Below are 23,289 nucleotides of genomic sequence, written 5' to 3'. Positions count from 1 at the left end.
ACCAACATCATATGCTTGTGAAGATGCAGAGAAACCAGAAACTTCATACACTCTGGGTGAGAAGTACAGCCAATTTGTAAATTAGTATAGAGGTTCTTCAAAAGACTAAAAGTGGATTTTTCTTATGACCGGGTTATACCACTATTGAGCATATATCCAAATGAGTATAAATTCATACACAGAAAGACACCTGTCTACCCATGTTTATTGCTATGCTATTCATAATAGCCAAACAATGGAGTCAACTGAGAAACCCAAAATGGTTGAGTTGATAAAGATTATGTACACACACATATACATATATAGAATATATACTATACATTTAGTGTATAGTATATTTTATATATACTGTGAAATATTACATAATCACAAAAAGATGAAATTGTTTCATTTGCAGTAAAATGGATGCATTTGGAGAACATTATCTTGAGTGAGACAAACCAAATTCAAAACACAAAGTATTGTATGTTTTGGATCATATGTAGAAGCTAGGCTTAAAAGACATAGCTATTTATAAGCATAGAATTTTTAACAAAGGAAGAAAGCTCTTGTGCAGTGTAGCAAATAACTGTTGGGGTTTAATAAAAAATAAGATGGCCTTAGAAATTAGTCTAGTGCTAACTGGTCTCACACTGGAGTGATATTTAGATTTCAGGTAGACTTTTTGCCAAGCAGCTGATCTCTTAGTGATAGAAAACAAGTGAATGTAACGTGTGGATACTGTCACTATCAAGACACCATAGCATTGCCGTCTGCTGGTTTGTGGCTTTGCTACAGAGCCCCTTTAGCTTCCAGCCTTCTACCTCAAGCCCTGCCCGTTCTAATGGGAGTACTGTGCTTATTGATAAACCTGAAAATAAATCCGACATGCAAGTAATTTATGGAGTTTTCCCCCACCAAATTATTGACTTGGTGCTTTATCCACAGATTGTAAGACTTACAGAGATCTATTTCACTTAGAGGTTGCAAAAAGCAGATTTTCATGAGTTGCTATCTTAAAGAACTCAGTAGTTATTTAAAAATGACTCAAATCCTAAAGTTTAAGTGGTTAAATGTAAATTTCCCTTTTCTTTCAGTAGTGTGAAAGTATATACTGTTTGCTGTAATGCTCTCAATATTCTTTTTTTGTTTTTTGTTTTTTTGGTCCGGTCATGGGCCTGAACTCTGGGCCTGGGTGCTGTCCCTCAGCTCTTCAGCTCAAGGCTAGCACTCTACCACTTGAGCCACAGCGCCACTTCCGGCTTTTTTTCTTTTTGCTTATGTGGTGCTGAGGAATCGAACCCAGGGCCTCAGGCATGCAAGGCAAGCGCTCTACCACTGAGCCACCTTCCCAGCCCCTGTTCTCAATATTCTTGAGAAATACTTTCCCCCACTATTAAGAGTAGTTAAAGAGATTAGTTTTACAAATGGAATTTTGTCTCTAATCAAGATCTGTTTTAACACTGCAAGCTGTGACAGGGCACAATCAGGTTTAGCACTTTTAGAAATTAGTTAATTAGTTTATATTTGTGGTGGTCCTGGTGTTTGAACTCAGAGCCTGGTGCTGTCCCTTAGCTTTTATTCCTCAAGGTTGATGCTCTATTATTTGAGCCATAGCCCACTTCTGGCTTTTTGGAGGTTAATTGGAGCTAAGAGTCTCATGGACTTTCCTGCTGGGTCTGTCTTCAAATCTCAGTCCTGATAGCCTCCAAAGTTGCTAAGATTACATGTGTGAGTCACTGGCCCTTGGCTCCTGTGCTCTTTCTTTTGTTTTTTGAGTCATGGGGCTTGAACTCTGGGCCTGGGCGCTGTCCCTCAGCTCTTCAGCTCAAGGCTAGTGCCCTACCACTTGAGCCACAGCGCCACTTTCGGTTTTCTGAGTGATTTATTGGAGATAAGAGTCTCTTGGACTTTCGAGCCTGGGCTGGCTTTGAACCGTGATCCTCAGATCTCAGCCTCCTGAGTAGCTAGGGTTATAAGCGTGAGCCACTGGCACCTAGCCTGGTGTGCTTTTAAAGCCCACTTTTTTATGGTATATATTAGGCCCATGTCTGCATTCATGATGGTAATGGCAATGTGAGATTATGGTCTCAATGATACCCTAGGGGGTTATAAGGAGGTGGGTCTCTGGCCTGACTGGTTGTTGCTAACTCTACAGCTTCCCTCACTTTCTGACTTCACTCATTGCCCTGTCACAGCTTGCAGTGTTAAAACAGATCTTGATAGAGACAAAATTCCATTTGTTTGTTTGTTTGTTTTTGGTAGGTCGTGGGGCTTGAACTCTGGACCTGGGCACTGTCCCTGCACTCTTCAGCTCAAGGCGAGCGCTCTACCACTTGAGCTACGGCGCCACTTCCAGTTTTCTGGTGGTTTATTGGAGATAGGAGTCTCACAGTCTCTCCTGCCTGGGCTGTCTTTGAACCACGATCCTTAGATCTCAGCCTCCTGAGTAGCTAGGATTACAGGCGTGAGCCACCAGTGCCTGGCTACAAAATTCCATTTGTAAAACTAATCTCTTTAAGAACTCTCTAGGGGCTGGGAAGGTAGCTCAGTCGTAGAGTGCTTGCCTTGCATGCACGAGGCCCTGGGCTCGATTCCTCAGCACCACATAAGCAGAAAAATCTGGAAGTGGTATAAATTGTGGCTCAAGTGGTAGAGCACTAGCCTTGAGCTGAAGAGATGAGGGACAGCGCCCAGGCCCAGAGTTCAAGCCCCATCTCTCTCTCTCTCTCTCTCTCTCTCTCTCTCTCTCTCTCTCTCTCTCTCTCTCTCTCTCTCTCTCTCACACACACACACACACACAGTACTCAATAGAATAGTGGGGGAAAGTATAATGATTGTTTCACAAGAATATTGAGAGCGGGCTGGGAAGGTGGCTCAGTGGTAGAGCGCTTGCCTTGCATGCCTGAGGCCCTGGGTTCGATTCCTCAGCACCACATAAGCAAAAAGAAAAAAGCCAGAAGTGGTGCTGTGGCTCAAGTGGTAGAGCACTAGCCTTGAGCTGAAGAGCTGAGGGACAGCGCCCAGGCCCAGAGTTCAGGCACCACGACTGGACCCCCCCCCCCCCAAAAAAAAAAAAAGAATATTGAGAGCATTCCACCTACTCTACCACATGAAAAAGGAAATTCTTTGGAGTAGCACAGGAGTGGAAACACAGCTTTATTGAAAAGATCTAAGCATCTTTTAAAAACTCAATCTGAAATTCTACTTAGGGTTCTTGTCATCTAAGAAAACAGAAGGCCCTGGGCACCTGCCAAGGCCAGACCTAGATCACACCACAGACTCGATCCTAGGGAGGAGGCCTGGGGAAGCCAGCTTTTTAACTGATGCCAGAGGTGCGTCCTCATCCTAGCAGCAGTGGGAAGTACAGGATGTACTTGCAAGCCCTAATTCAATAGCATGCTCTTTATTAGACAGAGGTTATGATTAAAATAAATCAAAACATTAGCTGACAGAATGAGAGATTCTAACAGTGAAATCTCAACTCTTGTCTTCAATACTTGTCTGCTAAAATAAAACAAAAGCCTTTTAAAAAATCTGTCCTGGGGCTTGAACTCAAGGCCTAGGTGCTGACCTGTGCTTTTGTGCTCAAGGCTAGTACTCTTACCATAGCCACAGATCTGTGTCTTGTCTTTTTCTAAAAAGTCATTTAGAGATAATAGTTTCACAGACTTTCTTTCCTGCCTGGTTGCAAAAGCTTTTATACTGCAGTTTTAGTTTCTACCTATTAAATTTTTTGAAAGCAAATATTGCAAAAACTAAACACAAGGTCCACTACTTCATAATGCAGAGTTTTTGTTTGTCCCAAGTCAAGGGCACCATGAGGGATTTACCTTGATGGATCCATGGCTTCTACAGAAGACTCGGTTTAAAGATGGAGCAGCCTGAGGCGTGTCTACTGGGAAGATACGCTCTGCACATGTGGAGCATATATTAGGAAAGTGCCTCTTGTTGGTGTTCAGATGAGGCTACTGAGACGTTGTCCGTACCTGACCTTGGCAGGCATTGAAAACTCATTCTAACAGTTGAGGTTCCTCACTGCAGGCCTGCTGGGGACATGCAGGGCTTTGGGGTTTTCCTGGTGTCACAGGTCTGGAGATTTTCTCTAAGTTGTGCTACCTGGAGATGGTATAGCAAGCAAACACACTTACACAGTGGAGATGACTTCTGAGGAACACAACGGGTCTTTCAATGACCTGCTTCCTGCTTATTTCAAAAGTATTCTGAGATTAAACTTGACCTTATCTTCTCCACTGTTTTCTAGGAGAGTTTTGCTCTTTTCCCTGAGAGACTGGGAGGAAAAGCTTATTTTCTGTTTGGGGATGTTTTCCCTGATGTTTTATTTAATTAGTGTCTAGGGGTTGGCTGATAATTGAGGCATTCTTTGATCCTGAAGTACTTGTAATTAATGAGCAAATCCTACAAGAACAGAGGACCAGAAGAAATGGAGAAATGAGAGAGCATGAGACTTATTATTATTATTATAATTATTATTATTATTTAGAGCTGAGGAGCTAAGCACTGTGAATTCAGAGTGGAGGTTCAATGTGTTCAATTAGTGGTTGAGGTCTGAACTGACTTCAGGACTGAAGTCTATCACTCTGCAGTCTCAGAGCCTCTGGGCAGGTCATTAACTTCTCCAAGCCCCATTTGCATTTGCAAAATACAGGAGTTATTATATTTTTGTATGTGCCAGTACTGGGGTTTGAACTGGGAGCTTTGTACTATTGCTAATTTTTTTCTCTCAAAGCTGGTGCTGGTGGTTCATTCACATACTCCTACATACTCCTGAGGCTGAAATCTGGGGATCATAGTTTGAAGTCAGCCCAGGCTTTCTTCATGAAAGTCTTATGTCCAATTAACTATCCCTTGCCACCCCTCCTCCCCCCAATAAAAGCCAAAGGTGGAGCTGTGGTTCAAGTGGTAGACCAGCAAAAAGCTCAGGGTTATTGCTCAGACCATGAGTTCAAGCCCCAGGACTGGCATATGCACGCGCGTGCGCACGCATGCACGCACGCACGCGCACACACACACACACACACACACACACACACACACACACACAGGAGCACGCGCGCATACTGCCGCTCTAGCACTTGAGCCACATGTCCACTTCCAGCTTTTTTTTCTAGTTAATTGGGGATAAGAATCTTCCAGACCTTCCTGCCCAGTCTGGCTTTGAACAGTGGTCCTCAGAACAGCCTCCTGTGTAGCTAGGGTTAGATGTGTCAGCCATCAGCACCGGTCAAGAACTGCTTTTGCCCTCCAAATCTGTCACGGGGAGGCATGAGCTGATGTTTGTAATGCACTTGGAATGTTGACAGGTACAGAGAATACCACAGTCAGCTGCCTGTTCAGAAGGGGCAAAAAAAATCTTTGGTTAGCCGGGCACTGGTGGCTCACGCTGTAATCCTAGCTACTCAGGAGACTGCCATCTGAGGATCACTGAAGAACATGGTGACAACCACCAAGTGGGAACTAAGTGGGAACTTTAGCAGAGCCCTAGCAATGAGGGTGTAGGAGATGAGCACCAGAGGGAGCCATCACTGCAAAAGGGATGGCACCCAAGGTCGAGGAGAGACAATTAACAAGTCAGCTGTATTAGGGCAGACACCTCACAGAAGTGGTCCATGGTGTGATGCCCACCGAGGGGAAGCTGGGGGTGAATGTAGTTTGTAGCAGGGAATTGGCGAGGACACAGCTCCAGACACACATGCCCAGGGATGCATGATGAGACTGTATCTGAGAGGATGGCAGATTGCCACATAGATCAAAGCCCATCACGGCCATCACTGCCAACAGTGCACATTCACATCGATCAGTCCAAGGGAAGAGGTAGGCTGGGTGGTGCATCCCCAGGAGGAAATGGACTTCTCTGGGCCCTAGAGGTTGGACAGAAGCAGCTGACAGTAGTGCAGGTGATGCAGAGTCCAGTAGGACAAGTTGTCTAGGAAGACAGCTGGAGACTGGGCTCCATCATGAACAGAAGCATGGTGGAGCTGTTGCCAATGAGGGTGAGGATGTGGGAGACCAGGAGCACTGCAAAGATGGGGAGCTGCAGCCATGTCTGCTCTGAGAAGCCCAGAAGGACAAATGTGTTGGGGAAAGATTTTCTCTTTCCATGACCTTCTGCTTTACACACATATAAATATATGTGTATATGTATGTATACATATATGTGTAAGTACAAACATACATATACATATATTACCAAGGAAAGAGATAAGTAGAACTTTTCTATTTCCATAACTCTATGACAATGACCACAAGTTTCCCAATCTATTGATAGGATGATTCCCTAATAGAATTCTTAAATATTGGGTGATTCTCTGTCATACTAACCTATGCTCTGCTTTGAAGTAGGGATAAAGTTAGTGTTGGAATGTCCCAAACATAACGGGTAATCTCTATACATTCAGTCAACTCTAATAACTTTACAATATTATTCCCTCTTGTTCTCTCTGTCTTCTATGTCCTTCCTATCTTTAAAATCCCCCTCCTGCCACCATTTTTATCTTCCAGTCCAAACTGCTCTCATGTCACATAAATGCATCACACAGTCTTTTTCTCTAGCACATCACGTCCAGGAAAATTATTAAGGGAATTCATAACCAGTGTTGTTTTATTTTCTCAGTTCAGTTGGATTAAAGATGTAGGAGGCTCAAATAGCAGATTTTAGTTTGAGAATGCTCAAGTAGCTACATAGTTATGCAACTTTTTTCTTGTTGAAGAGGCCATCAAATGAGACTTAACTTAGAGCCTTGCAGTTTCACTCAGCTATTGTAATAAAATATACAGGACATAACATTGAGCAAAACATGTTTATGTGTAGAATATTTAAGTGTACAGATTAGTGGTATTGTGTATTTGTATTGTTCTCCATCACTACCATTCAACTCTAGAATCTATTTATCAGTCTAAGTAGTCCTAGTAAAATTACCTCCCTGTTCATTCATCCCTAACCCTAGATACTGTCATCCATCATTTCATTTTTAATCATCATTTTACTATATATGATTCAAACTAGTCTCTATACTTCAGAGAAATAGAATCACCCAATGTTTGTTATTTTTTTCTATTGGTTTCTTACATATAAATAAGATCCAGATTCATCTATGTTGTGAAATAGGTATATTTGTTCAGAGAACATAGGTAGATACATTTACACTAAATATTCCCCAGTCAATGGAAAGAAAAGCTTCTGTAGCAGGAAGCTTGAGTTACAGGAGAAAAAAGTTATCTCTGATCACAGAAGAGGAAAAGAATCCATTTATTTTTTATAATATTTTGAAAACATTAAACTTAGGGACAGTTTAAATCTATGGAGAAAATGTGTAAGACTGTTTGAGTTTCATATTACACAATTGTATGAATAATTGAAAAGGAAGAAAGCAGCTTAAAGAGACAAATTTGGGCTGGGAAGGTGGCTCGGTAGAGTGCTTGCCTTGCATGCATGAGGACTTGGCTTTGATTCCACAGCACCACATAAGCAGAAAAAAGCTGGAAGTGGCACGGTGGCTCAAGTGGGAGTGCTAGCCTTGAGCTGAAGAGCTGAGGGACAGTGCCCAGGCCCAGAGTTCAGGCCCCATGACAAAAAAAAAAAAAAAAAAAAAAAAGACAAATTTCAGGGGTTGTAGAAGAAAAATAGGAAAAAGAAAAAAGAAGAGCGAGAAAATTAGAAATGCAATAATTCCATAAAGAGTGACTTAAATCTATAAAAAATATATGGCCTATTAGAATTACATGTTCAGAATCACCTTAACTTTCAAATCTGTCACGATGATTACCTGAGGTGGGATAGAGGATTTTTGAGGTTGTCAAATCTCTGAAAACACTTTCTGCTTAACACCATGACTGCTTCCTTTGGTCTCTATTCCAGGTGGCTTATAACTGAAAATGCAAGAGTCCTGTGGTTTACTCAGTTGGCTCAGCAATGGTCTACATCGACACGTGGAACAGATAATGAATGAATGCTGGCTGCAGTAGGCCTGCCTTCTCCCTCCAAGAGGGCGCTCAGAAGGTTGGGTAAGGGACTGTCTGCCACATCTCGACTTGGACGGCCTACGAGGAGGCTTTGAGGCCAGCATGTCCTCCTGCAGGCCCAGCAGGAGTGGGCTGCTTGAGGACTCAGAGGGCATTTGGCTCTCCCATTGGGCAGGCAGCAGGCTGTCCTGAAAGTTCTAGAACTCTGACTTGGCAGCTGCTTCATGTGCACATTGAGAAAAGTTGACTGTTGCTGGGCCTGGGCCTCCTGAGAAGGGTCACTCCACACTGTTCAGAGGCCCTCATGTGGATGGAGCAGGAGGCCCCTCGTCAGTTCTCAGCCCTGTGGGAGGAGTCCCTAACCTTAGCATCCTGACACCCGGCCTCTTTCTTCTCTTTCCCCCTTGTGGTTTCGCCCCAGGCCTCTCTGAGAAGCAGGGTGTGGATACACAGCCTGTTCCACCCTCCCCCCTTTAAAGGGCCAGCCTGGGCTCGGTGGACATGGGCGAAATGCCATGACCAGCTTGAATAGCCTCTTCACGAACCTTCCTGAGTCACGTTCCCCACTGAGTTCACAAGAGACGTCTTGGCTCTTCCAAGCACAGGTGACCCAAGCGCTGGGATCCTGAGATCCAGCATCAGCAGCGTAGAGGCTCACCAGCTTCAGAACATCATACCTCTGTTTCTTGGCATAATTTCCCCTCTGGTCCCAGGAGGTGGAGAGCCGAGGCCGTGGATGCCAGACAGACGCAAGTGACCACCTGGCCATGGCTATGTCCTGTGAAGGGCCCTGCTTTCCATAAAACCCTTTGTGTGAAATTGGGGGAGGCACTGTGGTCTGGAGAGCGTGTGGAAAGAGTGGAACACTTGTGTGTTATTTCCCTAGTGTGGCTCTGACACACCACTGCAGACTGGGTGGTTTAGAGATCTGTGTTCACAGCTCTGAAGTCCAGCAGCATGGAATCAGTGTCTTCTGGGTCACATTCACTCAGGAGGTACAAGACACGGTGTGTTCTAGGTCTTCTCTCAGCTTCTGAGCCTGTGAGAGCAGGGTGACGTCTCTGCAGAGGATCATCCCTGGGTGCATTTCTGGGACCCAATTTCCCACTTTTAGGGGCACAGTAACAACAGGAACTGGAGTTGATCTCCTGCCAAGGCCTACTTCCATGTAAGGTCACATTCACAGGTACCAGGTGATGAGAGCGTCCATATATGAACTTTGGGAACACAACCCATTACAATGTTCCTGCCTCTGCCGGCAGCCTCTACCTCCATATTTGACCTCCCTATTGATGGGGCCCCCCATCTCCTTCCTGGCACCCGGCAGATCACTGCTGGCCGTGACTGCTGGGCCTGAGCTGACACTGTGAGAATTCACTGAGAGATGGTGTAGGGCGAAGGGTCTCCTAGACTGTGAAGGTCCCAGACTGTGTGAGCAAAACTAAACTGAGAAATTGATCCTTTACTAAAAACAAAGAGAGGCCATGAAGGGAGACCTTAAAGCATATTTCACATGGACTTCAGCCCTATCTCATACTCTGCCCAATTAGAACAGTGCCTGCTGTGCTGTGCATCCCACCCGGTGATCGATTGCCTCCTGCTTCAAGGGAGTCGATGCCTCGGTGTGCACATTGTGTATCCTCCTGTAGCTATCTTTGTAATAAATCTCCTGTAGCTATCTTTGTAACAGCCCCCAGCTTCAAGGATGCAGGGGCATAGGACATTATGTTTCCGGAATATACAAACCCCAAGAGTAAGAATATCCACTTGCTTTGTGTGGGGACCCCAAATTTGCTTGCCAATTCAAGCCAGAATGATAGGTTAGTTCAAACAGTTCCTAGGAGTCGGACTGTAACCCACCGGCCATGGACATAAACATGCAACCCTTATGTGGTGTTACAATCCCTGTTGGCCACCTGTGCGTGGCCAGGCTGGACCACGTGGATGTTGCCTTTAAAAACCCTAGCTTGTGGTTGTTCAGGGTCGCAGTTTCAGCTCCTGAGTCTGTGCTGTGTCCTGGGCAGAAGTAGCTGCAGCTACAGGCTAGCAGGAGGAGTGGAGCACCGCAGGGGTGGGGCAGGAGCAGGAAGTGAGCAGTCCAGGGGCAGGGCTTGTGGGAGGCCAAGGGCCCTGAGGACAGTGCACACACCTAGAGCACCATCTGGTGGGAAGCAGTGGTCACTGCACCTCTCTGGTCCTGAGATGAGGAGGATCATGTGCAGGCCTAGAGCACCATCTGGTGGGAAACATTGGTCACTGCATTCCCTGGACCAGAGAAGAAGAGGCCGGACGGTACACACACTTAGAGCACCATCTGGTGGGAATGAGCAGTCACTGCACCTCTCTGGTCCTGAGACGAGAAGGATCATGTACACAGCTAGAGCACCATCTGGTGGGAATCAGTGGTCACTGCACCCCCTGGTCCTGAGAAGAAGACAATGCACACAGCTAGAGCACCATTTGGTGGGGATGAGTGGTCACTGCACCCTCTAGTCCTGAGACGACGAGGATCGTGTACACAGCTAGAGCACCATCTGGTGGGAATCAGCACTCACTGCACCCCTTGGTCTTGAGGAAAGGAGGACAGTGAGCATGCCTAGAGTACCCTCTGGTGGGAAACAGCCCTCATTGCAACCCCTGGTCCCGAGAAGAGGAGCCAGGTGCTCACCTGTCTTGCGTGCCCTCCGGTTGGAATCAGCCATCACTGCACCCTAGGTCCTGAGGAGAGGACAGTGTGCAAGCCTAGAGCACACTCTTGCGGGAATCAGTGCTCACTGCATCCTCTGGTTTTGTGGGCGGAGCAGAACAAGAAGTGATAGGTGCAGGGGTGGGGCTTGTGGAAGAGCAGAGCACAGGAGGGGTGGAGCAAGAGTGAGGAATTGAGCAGTGCAGGGGTGGGGCTTGTGGGAGGACCTTGGGTCCTGAGGAGGACAGTATGGACACCTAGAGCACCATCTGGTGGGAATCAGTGGTCACTGCACCCCTGGCCGGGAGGAGAGGAGCACAGTGTGCATACCTAGAGCGCCCTCTGGCCAGAATCAGTGCTCACTGCACCCTCAGGTTTTGTGGGCGGAGCAGAGCACGAGAGAGGTGGGCAAGAGCCCAGAAGTGAGCGGCCCAGGGGCGGGGCTTGTGGACTGGCAGAGCACTAGAGGGGAGGGGCAAGAGCCTGGAAGTGAGGCAGAACTTGTGGAGGGTCAAAGCTTGAGAGGGATGGGGCAAGCGTGCAAAAGAGCAGATCAATGGGGGGGCTTGTGGAGGGGCAGAGCACGAGAAGGGAGGGGCAAGAGCTTGGAAGTGAGCGGCCAGGGGTGGGGCTTGTGGACTGGCAGAGCACGAGAAGGGAGGGGCAAGAGCTTGGGAGTGAGCAGTCTAAGGGTGGGGCTTGTGGAAAAGCAGAGCACAGGAGGGGTGTGGCAAGGGAGCAGAAGTGAGGGGTCCAGGGGAGGGGCTAGTGGGAGGCCCTGGGGTCCTAGGAGGATGGTGTACACACCTAGAGCACCATGTGGTGAGAATCAGTGGTCACTGCACCCCCTGGACCTGAGGAGGACAGTGCACACACCCAGAGCTCCCTCTGGTGGGAATTAGTGGTCACTGTACCCTCTGGTCCTGAGAAGGATGGTGCACACACCTAGAGCACCCTCTGGTGGGAATCAGTGTTCACTGCACCCTCTGGTCCTGAGAAGGACAGTGCACACACTCAGAGCACCCTCTGGTGGGAATCAGTGTTCACTGCACCCTCTGGTCCTGAGAACAGTGCACACACCTAGAGCGCCCTCTGGTGGGAATCAGTGTTCACTGCACCCTCTGGTCCTGGGAACAGTGCACACACCTAGAGCGCCCTCTGGTGGGAATCAGTATTCACTGCACCCTAGTCCTGAGAAGGACGGTGCACACACCCAGAGTGCCCTCTGGTGGGAATCAGTGTTCACTGCACCCTCTGGTCCTGAGAAGGACGGTGCACACACCCAGAGCGCCCTCTGGTGGGAAGCAGCCTCACTGCACCCCCACCCCCCTCACCCTGTCTTCAGGAGAAGATAACTATGAGCCTGCCTAGACACCTTCTGGGGGAATCAGCTCTCACTGCACCCTGGGTCCCGAGGAGAGCAGCAAGGAGCTCACCTGCCTAGTGCGCCCTCTGGTGGGAATCAGCCCTTAATGTACTCCAGGTCTTGAGAGGAGTAGGACAGTATGCAAGCCTAGAGCGCCCTCTGGTGGGAATCAGTGCTCACTGCACCCTCTAGTTTGTGGGAGGAGCAGAGCATGGAAGTGAACGGTCCAGAGGCAGGGCTGTGGAGGGGCAGAGAGTGATAGGGGTGGGGCAAGAACGAGTCCAGAGGCAGGGCTTGTGGGGAGGCAGAGCACAGGAGGGGTGTGGCAAAGGAGAAGTGAGCAGGCCAGGGGCGGAGATTGTGGGAGGCCCCGGGGTCCTGAGGAGGACGGTGCACACAGCTAGAGTGCCCTCTGGTGGGAAGCAGTGGTCACTGCAACCCCTGGTGGTGAGGAGGACAGTGTACATACCTAGAGCGCCCTCTGGTGGGAAGCAGCCCTCACTGCACCCAGTGTCCTCCATGGATAGTGCACCTGCCTAGAGCACCTTCTGCCTAGAGCAGGGAAGTGTGCAGCCCAGGGGCAGGGCTTGTGGAAGAGCAGAGCTCAGGAGCATTTTGGGTACATGTTAGGGTGCATGTAAGGCTCACTTAGAGTACACGTTAGGGTACTTGTTAGGGTACATGTTAATGTTTACCACAAATTTTAGGGTTGAGGTACATAGGGTGTTAGAGTTAGGGTACATGCTGGCGTATGGATGTCAGTCAGGGTACATGTTAGGGTGTGAGTAGGGGCCAGAGTTAGGGTGTGTGATGAGGTATATGTTAGGGAATATTTTAGGGTACATGTATGTGTCAGGACTAGGGCCTGGGTCAGGTTACACATTTGGAGTACACATAAGGTTACCTGTATGGTTTAGACAATGTATTAGAATTTAGAGTATTTATTAGGGGATGTGCTACGTTTAGGGTACATGTTAAGTTACAGTTTGTTAGGGTACATTCAGAGTACACGTACAGTTTATAGAATATGTGAATTGGTACTTGTTACCATATGGGTTCGTGTCCAGAGCATGTTTAGTGTATTACAGTATATTGGGAATCTGTTAGGTTTAACATACATGTTAAAGTAATGGCACGTATTAGGGTATGTGTTTGAGTCCATGTTAGGGTATGTGTTAGAGTTAGGGTACTTGATAGGGGATTTGTTAGGGTTATGGTACATGTTAGAGTGTGTGTTAGGGCACATATTATGGTATGTATTAGAGTTAGCATACTTCACAGGGGATTCGTTAGGGTGAAGGTTCATGTTAAGACTATAGCACATGTTAGGCTATATGTTAGGGAACATTGAGGGTACATGTTAGGGTGCATGTAAGGATACTTGTGTGGTTTACAGTACTTGTTAGGGGATGTTAAGGTGCATGTTAGGGTACATGTTAGGGTTAAGGCACATGTTAGGATATGTTTGAGTCACGTGTTAGGGTACATTTATTTTTTAGAGTACGTGTCAAGGTATTTGGGGTATATGTAAAGGTCAGAGTTAGAGTATGTTAGGTATATTCAGGGTACATGTAAGGTTACCTGTATGCTTTATAGAATATGTGTTAGGGTATTTGTTAGAGTATGTGTGTCTAGAGTATGTTTAATGTGTTAGAGTACTATTGGGAAATCTGTTAGGATTAAAAGACACGTTAAAGTCAGGGCACATATTAGGGTGTACATTGGGTTACTTTTGGGTACAAGTTTGAGTGTATTTAAGGGTATTTGCATGGTTTTGAATAAGTATTAGGGTCCTTGTTAGGGTATGAGTTAGTGTTTAGAGTACATGTTAGCAAACAGGGTATGTTTTGTGCACATGCTAGGGTACATGTATGACTTGAAGTACATATTAGAGTACTTGTTAGGATACACGTAAATGTTTAGAGTGTGTGTTAGAGTACGTGTTTGGTTATGTGTTAAGGTTACAGTTATGGTTTGGGTTAGGCAACATGTTAGGAAGTATGTTGGGATAACTTTAGGGTACTTGTTAGGGTATATGTAAGCTTTAGAGTACATGATAATGGTTAGGGTCTGTGTTAATCAGTAGGGTATATGTTAGAGTATTTGTTAGGGTTTGGCTTAGGGTTAAGGTTATGTATTAGGGTATGTTTGGGCATGTATTAGAGTGCATGTAAGAGTAGCTGTTACCACACATTTTAGTGTTTAGAGTATATGTTATGGCGTGTGTTTGAGTTAGGATGAAGTTTATGGTATATGTCAGGGTTTGTGTTAGGGTTTGGGTATTTTTAGGGTTAAGGTATATGCTATAGTGTATATTAGGGTTATAGTTTGGGTTAAGGGCAAGTGTTAGGGTATGTGTTAAAGTGAATTCGAGGTAGATCATAGGGTGTATGTAAATGTACCTGTATGGTTTACAGTACTTGTTAGGGTACTTGATAGAATGTGACACTGTTTACTATATTTGTTATGGTACTTATTAGGGTATGTGTTACAGTTTAGGGTTTTAGAGTAAAGGTATGTGTTAGGATAACTGATAGGGTACATGTTGGAGCATGTGCTATGGTATGGGTTAGGGTTGTGGGTTAGGGTCAGAGTCAGGGTCATTGTCAGTGTTAGGATTATGGGTTAAAGTTCTTGATCTGGTGAGGTTAGGGCTAGCATTTGGATTATGGAATAGGTCAGGCTTAAGGTCAGGAAAGGGTGTAGGGAATATGGTAGACAAAGGGTGATGTTGGGGATGCACTTGAGGAAATGTTAGAGTAAGGGTCCAGGAAAGGTTTAGGGTTAGGGAATGTGTGAGGAAGAACTCTGTGGGATGGGTTGGGGTTATGGATATGGTATGGATATGGAGTAGTCTTCAAAGTTGATTATGGAACAGGTGAGGATTAGTGAACTTGTTAGGGTTAGGATTGCAGAAAGTGTTAGTTGTGTAGTTATGTATGGATTGGGGTTAGTAGATGGTTTAGAGTGAGACATAAGATTGGTGAGTAGCTTGGGGTACATATTAGGGTATGAGTTGGGTTAGGGCACATGCTAGGATGTGAGTATGGGTCAGAGTTAGGATGTATGGTGGAGTACATGTTAGGGAACACGTTAAGATAGTGTTTGGGTTTAAGGTGCATGTTAGGGTGTTAGGTTTTGGCACACATGTTAGGGCATGCATTGGGGTAGGCTTGGGGTACATGTTACAGGGCATGTAATGGTATTGCTATGATTTAGAGTACATGTTAGCGTAGGAAATGACAGGGTTAAGGTACCTGTTAGGGCTAAGGCATGTTAGAGTATTTATTAGGGTGCATTTGGGGTACATGTTAAGGTGCATGTAAGGGTGGTTTTCAGTACTGTTAGGGTGCTTGTTAGGATACATGTTAATGTTGAAATAATATTTTGAGGTTAGAGCACATTTTAAGGTACATGGTAAGATATGTGTTAGTTATGGTACATGTCAAGGTATGGGTTTTGGTTAGGTTTACAAATTAGGGAGTTAGTATGGGCTAGAGATAGGATATGTATATATGTTAGAGAACATGTCAGGATACATGTTAGGATCATGGCAAGTTATAGGCTACTGTTATGCCATACATTTGGAGAACATGTTAGGCACATGTATCATTTAGAGTATGTGTTCATAGTTAGGCTACATATCAAGATATGTGCTAATGTTAATGGTTCATGTTAGGATATGTGATGGGGTATGTGTTAGGTTTAGGACATGTTTCAGGGTATAAGGTTTATGGTTTTGTTAAAGTTAACACATGTGTTAGGGAATATGTTAGATTACATTTGGGGTTAGAGTGCTTGTAAGGGTACCTGCATGGTTTTGAGTATGTTCTAGGGAATTAATTAGGATATGGGTTTAGATGATGTGTTAGGATTAGGGTACATGGCTAGGGTATGCGTTACGGTTAGGGCATGTATTAGGGTATTACTTAGGGTTGGAGTTTCAGTTAGTGTTAAGGTTCATTTGGGTACATATTAGGGTGCATGTGAGGGTATCTGTATGTGTAAGAGTACTTGTTATCGTATGTATTAGTGGTTAAGGTACACGTTAGTATACATGTTGGCGTTTGCCTTAGGGCATGTGTAAGGGTATTAAGGTTTGGGTTAGTTTTTGTGTTAAGGTATGAGTTAGGGTACATGTAAGGGTAACTATGGTTTACAGTACATTTTGTTAATATATCTGTTATGTATTGGGGTATGTGTTAGCATATGTGTTGGGGTACATGTTAGGGTATATGTTAGAGTTAGGATAATTGATAAGGGATTTGTTGGTGTTATGGTCTGGGTTAGGGTTAGAGCACACATTAGGGTATGTTACAGAATGTGTTAGTGTTAGGGTACTCAATTGGGGTAGGGTTATGGTTACTGTTAGGGTTAGGGCACATGTTAGGATATGTGCTATGGTACATTGGCGGTACCCATCGGGGTACCTGTTTAGATTAAAATATTTGTTAGGGCATATTAGGGTGTATATTAGGGTATATCTTAGGGTTAAGGAACATGTTAGGGTATGTTGGAGGTACATGTTAGAGTACATGTATGGGCACATGTATTTATTAGAGTATGGGTTAGGATGCTTGTTAGAGCATGTGTTAGTGGCTAGGGTACATGTTAGGGTATATGTTAAGGTCAGGATTAAGAGTATGTTAGGGTACATTCAGGGTACATGTAAGGGTTACCTGTATGAGTTATAGAGTATATGTTAGGGTTCTTGTTACCATATGTGTTAGTGTCTAAAGCATGTTTGGTGTGTTAGAGTGAAAATACTATTGGGAAATCTGTTATGGTTAAGATACATGTTAAAGCTAGGACACATATTAGGGTGTATATTAGTTTACTCTGGGGTACATGTTATTGTGCATGTAAGGGTTCCTGTATGGTTTTGAGTATGTGCTAGAGTACTTGTTAGGATATGAATAAGTGTTTTGGGTACATACTAGGATACATGGTATGTTTGGCACATGTTAGGGTAAATATACTGGTACATGTATGACTTATAGTACATGATAGAGTACTTGTTAGGAGACACATTCGGTTAGGCAACATGTTAGGATATGTGTTGGCATAAGTTTAGGGTACTTGTTAGGGTATATGTAAGGTCTACAGTATACGATAGGGTTAGGGTACATGTTATGTCTAGGGTAAATGTTAGCGTATCTTTTAATTTTTATCTTCGGTTAGGGTATATATTAGAGTGTTTGGGGTACATGCTAGGGTATATGTAAGAGTAACTGTATGGTTCAAAGTTCACATAACAGTTACTGCTATGATACATGTTAGTGTTTAGAGTGTATGTTATGGTATGTATTAGGGTAAGGTAAAATTTATAGTATGTGGCAGGGTTTGTGTTACAGTTAGGGTATGTGTTATGGTTTAGGGATGTGTTGTGGTATATATTAAGGGTACATGTTAGGGTATGCATTACGAAAGACGTTGGTGTTTGGGTGTGGTAAGGGTGCCTCAGCACTCAGGCCTGCCATGGGGACAGTCAGCCACCACAGGGACACTCAGCATGCAGGCTCACTGTGGGGATACTCAACACTCAGCCACCACAGGGACACTCAGCACTCAGGCCCACTGTGGGGACGCTCAGCCACCACAGGGACACTCAGCATTCAGGCTCACTGTGGGGACGCTCAGCACTCAGCCACCACAGGGACACTCAGCACTCAGGCCCACTGTGGGGACACAGCCACCACAGGGACATTCAGCACTCAGGCTCACTGTGGGGACGCTCAGCACTCAGCCACCACAGGGACACTCAGCACTCAGGCCCACTGTGGGGACACTCAGCCACCACAGGGACACTCAGCACTCAGGCCCACTGTGGGGACACTCAGCCACCACAGGGACACTCAGCACTCAGGCCCACTGTGGGGACACTCAGCCACCACAGGGACACTCAGCACTCAGGCCCGCCGTGGGGACACTCAGCCACCACAGGGACACTCAGCACTCAGGCACACTGTGGGGACACTCAGCCACCACGGGAACACTCAGCACTCAGGCCCACTGTGGGGACACTCAGCACTCAGCCACCACAGGGACACTCAGCACTCAGGCCCACTGTGGGGACACTCAGCACTCAGCCACCACAGGGACACTCAGCACTCAAGCCTGCCGTGGGGACACTCAGCCACCACAGGGACACTCAGCACTCAGGCCCACTGTGGGGACACTCAGCCACCACAGGGACACTCAGCACTCAGGCCCACTGTGGTGACACTAAGCCACCACAGGGACACTCAGCACTCAGGCCCACTGTGGGGACACTCAGCCACCACAGGGACACTCAGCACTCAGGCCCACTGTGGGGACACTCAGCCACCACAGGGACACTCAGCACTCAGGCCCACTGTGGGGACGCTCAGCACTCAGCCACCACAGGGACACTCAGCACTCAGGCTCACTGTGGGGACACTCAGCCACCACAGGGGCACTCAGCACTCAGGCTCACTGTGGGGACACTCAGCCACCACAGGGACACTCAGCACTCAGGCCCGCCGTGGGGACACTTAGCCACCACAGGGACACTCAGCACTCAGGCCCACTGTGGGGACACTCAGCCACCACAGGGACACTCAGCACTCAGGCCCGCCGTGGGGACACTCAGCCACCACAGGGACACTCAGCACTCAGGCACACTGTGGGGACACTCAGCCACCACGGGAACACTCAGCACTCAGGCCCACTGTGGGGACACTCAGCACTCAGCCACCACAGGGACACTCAGCACTCAGGCCCACTGTGGGGACACTCAGCACTCAGCCACCACAGGGACACTCAGCACTCAGGCCCGCCGTGGGGACACTTAGCCACCACAGGGACACTCAGCACTCAGGCCCACTGTGGGGACACTCAGCCACCACAGGGACACTCAGCACTCAGGCCCACTGTGGGGACACTCAGCACTCAGGCCCACTGTGGGGACACTCAGCACTCAGGCCCACTGTGGGGACACTCAGCACTCAGGCTCACTGTGGGGACACTCAGCCACCACAGGGACACTCAGCACTCAGGCTCACTGTGGGGACACTCAGCCACCACAGGGACACTCAGCACTCAGGCCCGCCGTGGGGACACTTAGCCACCACAGGGACACTCAGCACTCAGGCCCACTGTGGGGACACTCAGCACTCAGCCACCACAGGGACACTCAGCACTCAGGCCCGCCGTGGGGACACTTAGCCACCACAGGGACACTCAGCACTCAGGCCCACTGTGGGGACACTCAGCCACCACAGGGACACTCAGCACTCAGGCCCACTGTGGGGACACTCAGCACTCAGGCCCACTGTGGGGACACTCAGCACTCAGGCCCACTGTGGGGACACTCAGCACTCAGGCCCACTGTGGGGACGCTCAGCACTCAGGCTCACTGTGGGGACGCTCAGCACTCAGCCACCACAGGGACACTCAGCACTCAGGCCCACTGTGGGGACACTCAGCCACCACAGGGACACTCAGCACTCAGGCCCACTGTGGGGACACTCAGCACTCAGCCACCACAGGGATACTCAGCACTCAGGCCCACTGTGGGGACACTAAGCCACCACAGGGATACTCAGCATGCAGGCCCACTGTGGGGACAGTCAGCCACCACAGGGACACTCAGCACTCAGGCCCACTGTGGGGATACTCAGCAGTCAGACCCTCCATGGGGACACTTAGCACCTCCCCCCCACATACCCAGCAGCTGTCACCTGGGATGAATCCTGGGCAGCCTGAGGCACAGGGTTGGGTCCCCAGCACATGCCACATGCCAGCCACCTGCTATACCCACTCTCAGCCTCTGCTGCTCTTTGGGCAGACACTGACTCCAGACCTCAGGCCGCTGAAGATGACCCAGGAACATTAATGAAACCCCAGAAAGACCTTGACCTCCAGGAGACCCTGACCCCAGGCCTAGGAGACTCTGTCCCCCAGGAGACCCTGTCCTCTAGGAGACCCTGACCCCAGGAGACCTTGACCCTCAGGTCTAGGAGACCTGAACCCCAGGAGACCCTGTCCCCTAAGTCTAGGAGACATCTCTGCTGCCGCCTTTGATCTCAGCCCCTGCCCGGTCCCTTGTCTTCAAGTTCTGACCACCCCACGGCCACTCATCCCTGTCCCTAAATGCCCCTGGGCTCAGAGGAGGGGATCCTGCCCTCTTCTACCATCCCCTGTCCACCTGACCCCTATCTCCTGACCCCTCCTCCTGACCCATCCACCTGAGCCCTCCTCCACCTGATCTCTCCTCCACCTGATCTCTCCTCCACCTAACCTCCCTCCACCTGACCCCCTCCATCTGAACCCTCCATCTGACTCCTCCTCCATCTGACTCCTCCTCCATCTGACTCCTCCACCTGAGCCCTCCTCCACCTGATCCCTCCTCCACCTGATCCCTCCTCCACCTGACCTCCCTCCACCTGACCTCCCTTCACCTGACCCTCCTCCACCTGACCTCCCTCCACCTGATCCCTCCTCCACCTGATCCCTCCTCCACCTGACCTCCCTCCACCTGATCCCTCCTCCACCTGACCCTCCTCCACCTGACCTCCCTCCACCTGATCCCTCCTCCACCTGACCCCCCTCCACCTGACCTCCCTCCACCTGATCCCTCCTCCATCTGAGCCCTCCTCCACCTGAGCCCTCCTCCTGACCCCAGTACCCCTCCCCTCACCCCTGCACAGACGCGGACTCCTCCCCCTCCCCTCCCGCACGGGTGTGCTGAGTTCCAGTATGGGGTCGGATCACGCGGGTTCGGGACTTATTTGTGCTTTTCTTTTTTCCTGTAGGGTCTCGAAAGCAGGCGGTGCCGGCCTGTCCAGCGCTCCGCCCGTGGGCCCTGGCGCCTCTGACTTCCCCCCACTGCCGCTGCACTGCCCGGGCCACCGCGCCCGGGAACTCCTAGCCCCGCCCCTCCCCGCAAGCCCCGCCCCGCGGCCCCGCCCCTCAGCCCCTCCCCTCCCCGGCTCCGCCCCACAGGAAATCCAGGCCCTGCCCGCGTGCCACACCCTGCGCCTCCAAGCCTCACAAGCACAGCGGCCACCCAGAGGGGCCACCGAGAGGGGCTTGGCGGGAAATCCCGGCCCCGCCCGCCACACCCTGCGCCTCCAAGCCTCACAAGCACCACCACCTTGGCGGGAAATCCCGGCCCCGCCCCGCAGCCCACCCTGCTGGCCCCGCCCACGGGCGCTGGCTTTAACCCCGCCTCCTCCCCCTCTGCCACTCCTCCTCCGAGATTGGCCGCGGACCCCGGGGCTGCGGACTCCCATGACTACCACCAGAGCACCCTGCAGCGCTGGCCCGCCACCATTGGTTGGCTGCCTGCTGCTGGGTCGCCTCTCGGCGCAGGGTGGGCGGGGCCTCTGCGGGGACCAGGGCGGGGCCTGCGGGGCGGGGTCTTCCGGCTGTGCAGGGCCAGGGCGGGGCCGGAAGCAGGGCGGGGCCTGCTGGGCTTTCCCGGACCAAGCGGGGCCTGTGGGGAGTGGAGTGGAGCCAGGGGCGCTTTGCAGGGGCAGGGGGGGCGGGAACAGGGCGGGGCCTGTGGGGAGTGGAGTGGAGCCAGCGGTGCTTTGCAGGAGCAGGGGGGGGCGGGAGCAGGGCGGGGCCTGTGGGGAGGGGGCGGAGCCAGCGGCGCTTTGCAGGAGCAGGGGGGCTGGGAGCAGGGCGGGGCCTGTGGGGAGGGGGCGGAGCCAGCAGCGCTTTGCAGGAGCAGGGGGGCTGGGAGCAGGGCGGGGCCTGTGGGGAGGGGGCGGAGCCAGCAGCGCTTTGCAGGAGCAGGGGGGGCGGGAGCAGGGCGGGGCCTGCGGGGCTCTGCCTGACAAGGCGGGGGCTGTGGGGAGCTGGACGGAGTCAGCGGCGCTTTGCAGGAGCAGGGCGGGGCCTGCGGGGCTCTGCCGGGCTAGGGCGGGGCCTGTGGGGAGCGGGGCGGAGCCTGTGGCGCTTTGCAGGAGCAGGGCGGGGCCTGTGGGGAGCGGGGCGGAGCCTGTGGCGCTTTGCAGGAGCAGGGCGGGGCCTGTGGGGAGCAGGGCGGGGCCTGTGGGGAGCAGGGCGGAGCCAGCGGCGCTTTGCAGGAGCAGGGCGGAGCTTGTGCGGGAGGGGGGAGGGGCGGGACTAGAGAGAGGAAGTGAGTGGTCCAGGGGCGGGACTTCGGGGGATAGAGCATGGGAAGGGCAGAACTAGATTGGGAGTGAGCAGGATATGGGCGGGGCTTGTGGGGTAGAGCGCGTGAGGGGCGGGGCAGGAGAGAGGAAGTGAGCGGGGCGGGGGCGGGCCGGAGGGCTGGACTAGTCTGGTTCGGTTCTTTCGGAGGCCGCGGGCAGCTCCTTCCTCCGAGCGCGCGCGGTGACGTGCGGGCCTGCGGAGCTGTGGTCTTGTGGCGGGCTGGGCTTCCGACCCGGTCCTGTCAGGCGCCAGCGGCTTTTCTACGGGGGAAGCGCCTGGAAGAACGCGGGCTCTGCGCGGTCAGCTTGTCTGTGGAGAAGGCGGGACGCGGGGCCTGAGCCGACCGTGAGGCGGCTGCGGAGGACGAGCGGAGCTGAGCGGACCGTGAGGCGGCTGCGGAGGACGAGCGGAGCTGAGCGGACCCTGAGGCGGCTGCGGGGGACGAGCGGAGCTGAGCGGACCGTGAGGTGACTGCGGAGGACGAGCGGAGCTGAGCGGACCGTGAGGCGGCTGCGGAGGACGAGCGGCCTCCGGCCAGGTGTGGACGGGGCCCGGGGTGGTGCTGGTGGGGCACAGGGTGGAGCAGTGCGGCCTGCCTCTCCCGGGGTGTCATTTGTGCCCTTCCTGAGGTGACTTCGGTGCGTTTAGGCCCTGAGCCAGGCGTCCGGAGCTGTCAAGGCGTCCGGAGCTGTTTTCCATGATTTTCAGACTTTGATGCATGTTGTCTTCCTCTGACTATAGGCATTTTGAGAAGAAAACACGCAGAGTGTCAGGATAAAATGGGGAGATCCTGGAAGCTTGGAATCACGAATATAGGTTCATGGTGTATAGACTACTGTGGGATGGTCTGGACGGATCGGATCCCATGAGAACTTGCTCTTGCCGCTGGCATTTCTCGGAGTCTGCATCAAGTTTTCATCTATACTTTCATGTCTACACTTGGGCCTGGAGAACGAGGTGAAGCCTCTCCCTTCCTGCTTGGTAAGTTGATACCTGTCAGAACAAATTTGACCACATTAGGCTCATCCCAGGCCTGTATCCATGTCACCAAGTCTTTACTGAGCTTTCAGCTATGTCCTGCATAAGGTATGGTGGTTAGGGGGTGAGAGGATGTGTGACACATGTT

General features: G+C 50.2%; 1 protein-coding gene across 6 annotated transcripts in view; it reads left to right on the top strand.

Moving 5' to 3' along the window:
• The window catches only part of LOC138810725 (NACHT, LRR and PYD domains-containing protein 3-like), an 89,578-nt gene extending 79,956 nt beyond the window's left edge, over positions 1-9,622 (top strand). For all 6 annotated transcript variants that reach the window (XM_069997902.1, XM_069997900.1, XM_069997901.1 and 3 more), the window contains one exon: positions 7,859-9,622. In XM_069997902.1, the coding sequence (XP_069854003.1) occupies positions 7,859-7,949 (91 nt within the window). In that variant the 3' untranslated portion in view covers positions 7,950-9,622. The remainder of the gene's footprint in view (positions 1-7,858) is intronic.
• Positions 9,623-23,289: the final 13,667 nt, after the last annotated feature.

The sequence above is a fragment of the Dipodomys merriami genome, unplaced genomic scaffold (genome assembly GCF_024711535.1).
Source record: "Dipodomys merriami isolate MVZ:Mamm:240054 unplaced genomic scaffold, mDipMer1.0.p SCAF_508, whole genome shotgun sequence".
Taxonomy (NCBI): domain Eukaryota; kingdom Metazoa; phylum Chordata; class Mammalia; order Rodentia; family Heteromyidae; genus Dipodomys; species Dipodomys merriami.
Note: the sequence above shows the minus strand (reverse complement) of the source record. Positions and strands in the feature narration are given on the sequence as shown.